The sequence below is a fragment of the Gavia stellata genome, chromosome 1 (genome assembly GCF_030936135.1).
Source record: "Gavia stellata isolate bGavSte3 chromosome 1, bGavSte3.hap2, whole genome shotgun sequence".
In the NCBI taxonomy this organism is placed as follows: Eukaryota; Metazoa; Chordata; class Aves; order Gaviiformes; family Gaviidae; genus Gavia; species Gavia stellata.
In genome coordinates, this window is record NC_082594.1 from 71,650,216 (window position 1) to 71,655,477 (window position 5,262).

The 5,262-nt window shown below is 43.1% G+C and overlaps 1 protein-coding gene across 1 annotated transcript; it reads left to right on the plus strand.

Moving 5' to 3' along the window:
• The first annotated feature begins 228 nt into the window (after nt 1-228).
• Nucleotides 229-4,890, plus strand: LOC104260609 (histone H2A). Its single transcript, XM_009816377.2, has 3 exons — nt 229-634; nt 3,890-3,940; nt 4,643-4,890. Exons 1-3 carry the CDS (start codon nt 229-231, stop codon nt 4,888-4,890), a joined length of 705 nt encoding a protein of 234 aa, XP_009814679.2.
• The last annotated feature ends 372 nt before the right edge of the window (nt 4,891-5,262 follow it).

A 5,262-nucleotide genomic window follows, 5' to 3' on the forward strand; every position in this document is an offset into this window, starting at 1 on the left:
AGCTAGGCTGTAAAAGGGTAGTAGTAGTTAAAATCTTAGCTCTGCTATCCATGAACTGTGGTGTGTGGTGCTCTCTTTTCAACAAAAGAACAAGCTTTCTTCTTAATGTGGAAGAGCAGAAAGTGTAACTCACCTTGCTGGCGTCTCCTCTTGCTGTCAGCTAGCTGTAGCCCAAGCACCCAGGTAATTTGAAGATCTCAAACCCTTTGTGTCCCTTCATCCATCAGAATGTCTGGACGTGGAAAGAAACACGCAGTGGCTGGCAAACCTGGAGCTGCACTGAAGAAAACCAAATCAGCCAAGGCTGGTCTGCAGTTCCCTGTGGGTCGTGTCTACAGGCTCCTTAAAAGAGGGAACCACGCTGACAGGATCAGTCCTGGTGCTGCCATCTACCTGACTGCAGTGTTGGAGTACCTGAGTGCAGAGATCCTGGAGCTGGCGGGGAATGCTGCACGGGAAAACAAGAAAGCCAGGATCCTGCCCAGGCACATCCAGCTGGCCGTGAGAAATGATGATGAGCTGAACAAGCTCTTCTTCTGCGTGACCATCGCTCAAGGAGGGGTTATACCAAATATCCTTTCCCAGCTCCTTCCAAAGAAAACTGTCAGAGATGCTGCTCCTTCTCAGGACCAAGGTGGTAGCCATTGAAATGTGCTTTTCCTGGTCTGGTCTGTGCACTTATGGATGATGGGACTTGGTAGCACTATTTTGTATGTGTTTGCTTCTTTGTCAAGTATTTTTCCTGCTAATTTTAATGCATTTTTAAAGCTTGTAATAAAGTTTCTAGAATGCAACGCTGTTCTCCTCCTTTCTTTTCTCAGCTCCCCTTCCAGGGATGGAGGAACACAGAAAATGACCAAAAAAAAAAAGTCTATTTAAATTTTGTTTAAAGATAACTTTTTAAAACATCAAGTACATACTGACTTTTGAAAACATATTACAGGTAACTGTTGTGGAGCTGGCAGAGGAGTCAAGACACACACTGCCATTCATGTTCATGTGAACTTTTCCTCCATCACAGATTCATAGTGCAACTAATTCAGTGCCTCACAGGCTGTTTAACTCTGCTTTAGAAGCTAGTAACCCTGTGTTTTAAAGTCTTATTGCTTGTAAAGCTGTAGCGAGCAACTGCCCCTCTTTCTTTAGACTGCTCCAACATGATGCTAAATCTCTATCCCCTCCATCTTGTTGTAACAACCATAGGTAGTTTATTTAAAACATGGTGCAATATTTGTGCTGTTGGTAGAGGTCACTGTCTTGCTTCTGCCTATCAGTGCAGAAAAAGAAGTCTCCATATCCAAACAAGCCCCCAGGCCTTTGCTGACCAAGCCATTGAAAGTCTTCCCCCAGGAAAGTGCCATGGGTTTCCCTGTTCATAGTGGGTGCTGAGGCTTGCTGTTGAACTGGAAACCAGGATCTGCTGTAGCTGCATTAGGATCAGCCTGCTCCTGAGGCAGTATCTCACAGATTTCATAGCATCTCCCACAGAGAAGATCTGGTTAGGACCAGCTTCCTAAACTGTAGCTGGAGCATGAACTTTTTATTTGAAAAAGATCTGCCTGTCCTGTTGAGTTTGACCTAGCTCCTTTGCCCCCTCAAGGCACGAGAGTGTCAGAGCCTACTGGCCAGGTTTTACGATGCTGACAGATGTCAGAGCTGTATGCAGTTGAGTTAATGACTCACTCCAAGCTGTGCTTACACAGAAATGGGAAAAGAGGATACCTGACGGAGCAGACGCTGTGATTTTAGGGTGGTGGGCAGCTGGAACAGTCATTGTACACTGCCTGGTTTTCAAGAGCAATTTGATGAGATCTTGGCTGGCCTGCAGTTAACCCAGTGAAGTGAGAAAAAGTGGAGGATGCTGTAGTGACGAGAAGTAAAAATGTCTGAGAGTAGATCTTAAGCTTTGTGTGTATAGTAAAGATGTGCTATATATAACTAGCCTTGTGCTGAATGTTTACACTTGTAAATGGGGAAAAAAAAAAAGCTTTAAAGGAGGTACATGAGAAATGAACACATGAAACTCAAATTATTTCCTCCATTTGACAATGATAAGGGAAAGCAAGCTTGGAATGATTATTTCTTTGGACCAGGCAAAAATCTAAAGGTAGTATGCAGTAATGGTAGAAGACTCAAGCAAGGTACTAATTTTGTGCAGTTTTAAGCACGGCGTTTACAGCACCTTTTGCTAATCTGGAGAACTGTGTGTCAGTCATCACGCCTCTCCTGGATGCAAGCTGCTCCTGTGACCCTGCTCCGCACCACACCAAACAGACCCTGCAAGGCATGGCCAGTGCTCAAGTAGTTTCTAGAAATGCCTTCACCTGCCATTTTCTGTATGATAAAAGACGCTGAGTTAGCTGTGGCCCTACCTCTACTTATACCCAAAGATAGAGTTTGTGGTGAAGTACTGGTCCAATTCAAAAGTCCATTTTTTAAGTATTTCTTTGATCAAGAACAATAATCTTTGCTTGCTTCTAGCCAATAGTTCAACCCATTTGTAAACTAACCAGATAGCATAGTGATCTGAAAACTCACTCCTCTGGCTTTACAGTAACAGAGGGTAGATGTCTCCTAACCCAGCTGCTCAGCAAAGTTTCTCTTGGGCCAGGACTCAACTTCCCAGCACTCGCGTATTGAAGAAAAAAAAAATTATTCAGCGGTCACCACACCCTGGACCCTAGAAAGTACATATTATGCCTTGCAACACAGCTATACATGGCTTTGGAAAAAAAATGGACGGTGTGACAGATGGGGACAAGTCCTAGAAGAGAGAGAACCCAATGTCAGAGGTCCTGAGCTTTCCCAGGCTCTGCAGTGTAGCCCCAGAGCAGCTTGGCCACTGCTGGCAGCACAAAGAACAGTGGTACAGGTTGCTAGGTTTAATTCTTGATGGCTACAGCAAGGTGAGGTGTGCCCTTTCCAGCTGTAATAAATTAACTGCCAATCAGAGATACTGCAGTTCTCTGAGGCAGTAAATATTAGGCTCATTTCCAGAGATCAGCTAACAAGGTGCTAAGCAGCTTTACAAGGAGTAGTGAGAAATTCTCGTGCTCTCAGGGATTGTACTGAGTAGCTCTTGTGTTAGGACCTTGATTGTTTTTTATTTTCAGTGTCTGAATCATTGCTCATCCAGGTGGCATAAAATGATGCAGGAGCTGGTAATGATATGGCTACCTCTGTAGTGTTTAAAAGGGAGTGGCTCTTGCCAGAAATTGTGTTTTGGGGGATTTGGGTAGTGGTATTGTTGGAAAAGAGGGTAAGTCAGTAACTTCTTCAGGTGAGAGTTTGTTCTTAAGAAATGACAGCATGCTTTTGTTGTGTTAGGTAAACTTCTGAATGAAATAATGGTTTTGTAAGTTCTGTGTTTGGTATAAGGCTGCTTAAGGCAGCTTTTAATATTTTAAATTTATTTATTTGTGCAGGCTGTTTTTAAAAGCTTGTCTTTCCAAGGCCTACAAAAATCTCCTAAAATAACTTTTATTGTATTTTGATATCTGTAACTGTAATTTTGATATTGTAACTTGATATCTGATTTGGTTCCTCCTCACATCTGGGCAGAGCTTCTCATTACTTAAAAACAGCTAATGATTAAAACTTGAGAACAATTCTATATATGTAAGAGCAGAATTTTCCTGTGTTTGTTTTCCAGTTGCTTTGTGTTATGCATTGAAGAGTAATTGGCACTATTCAGTACCAGAGACTTTATGTCAGTAATAAGTGAAGGGCTTGTTAGAATGGATTCAATACCGTTCAAGAAGATTGTACTTGTGCACTTATAATAGCCTGAAACAGTGTCCTAAGCTGAGCAATTTCAATGTCTGATGTAAAACAAAGCTTCTCTTCTTCCTATAAGTCTTGTTCCTGATTGTGGCCTGTTATCTTGCAGTAATAGGTCCCCTCACCTCTGGAAGACAAGATCCATTGGAAGCGGTTTCCGGTAGGTGAAGTTATTTTCTGTTGTTCTTGCCTCAGACAAAGATCTGAAGCTCTGGCTCCCACAACGTCATCGTTGCAGAAACTGCTTAGGTTCTTACCAGGGGTAAATTTTGATGAAGCTTCCCTGCAGGATTTCTGAACACTTCTAAGTATCTTGAAGCCTAGTTTGCTTAACCTTTCTTCTTAACAGCAGTCCTCCTTTGATACTGAGACAGAAGACCTTGTTCCTGAGTTCTACCTTACTCTCTTGAAAAGTTTTGGAAATCTAGCAGATGGTTGACCTGCTGCTCTGACTGAGCTTGTAGATGCCTCTTGGCTGGAAACTTGTCAGACTCTCCTAGAGCAGCAGCCTGACCCACCTGCTTCTTCAGACAAAACTATGAACAACGAGCAAACTTTCTGAGAGGGGGAAAAGTGACTTGTAAGGGAATTAGAAAGGCAGTGAAATGAGGAGGAAAAAAGTACTTAAATGCTCAGTTTTTGTGTCTCTTTGGTTTTTTAAAATTCTTTCTCTTTTTATACTAGATTGACATTAGAATGTCTGAATGTGGGAAGAAAACCACAAAGCTTCTCCTTGTGCCAAAGAAAACCAAATCAGCCAAGGCTGGTCTGCAGTTCCCTGTGGGTCGTGTCTACAGGCTCCTTAAAAGAGGGAACCACGCTGACAGGATCAGTCCTGGTGCTGCCATCTATCTGACTGCAGTGTTGGAGTACCTGAGTGCAGAGATCCTGGAGCTGGCGGGGAATGCTGCACGGGAAAACAAGAAAGCCAGGATCCTGCCCAGGCACATCCAGCTGGCCGTGAGAAATGATGATGAGCTGAACAAGCTCTTCTTCTGTGTGACCATCGCTCAAGGAGGGGTGTTACCTTACGTTCTTCCCAAATTTCTTCCTAAGAAGACCATCTCACTTAAACTGCCCCACAAATACGTCCGGTCACAGGAGTTCTAGCTGCCACCAGGCTCCTGACCTTGTGGTGTTGTTAACGCTGGCTTTCTCCACAGCTCAGTTTCATGCTGGTTGGCATTTTTTGTCTAAATTTGTGTGTGTGTGTACCTGTGCACGTGTCTGAAAAGCTGCTAAAGATGAGGTTTCTAGTTAGGTTTCCCTAGCTACATCCTTCAAAAGAAAAAAGTCAACAGGCTATTTCTGTGAATAAATAAGCATGCAAAGGACTCATGTCCATCTTATTCCCTTCTAGAAATTATTTGTTGCAACAAACGGATGATTTTCTTTGGCAGTGCAGTTATCTAAGGAAACCTGTTCTATGGTCTTCTAAAGCTTGTGTCTCCATGTGCATGGCTGGAATCTCCTTATTCAGTG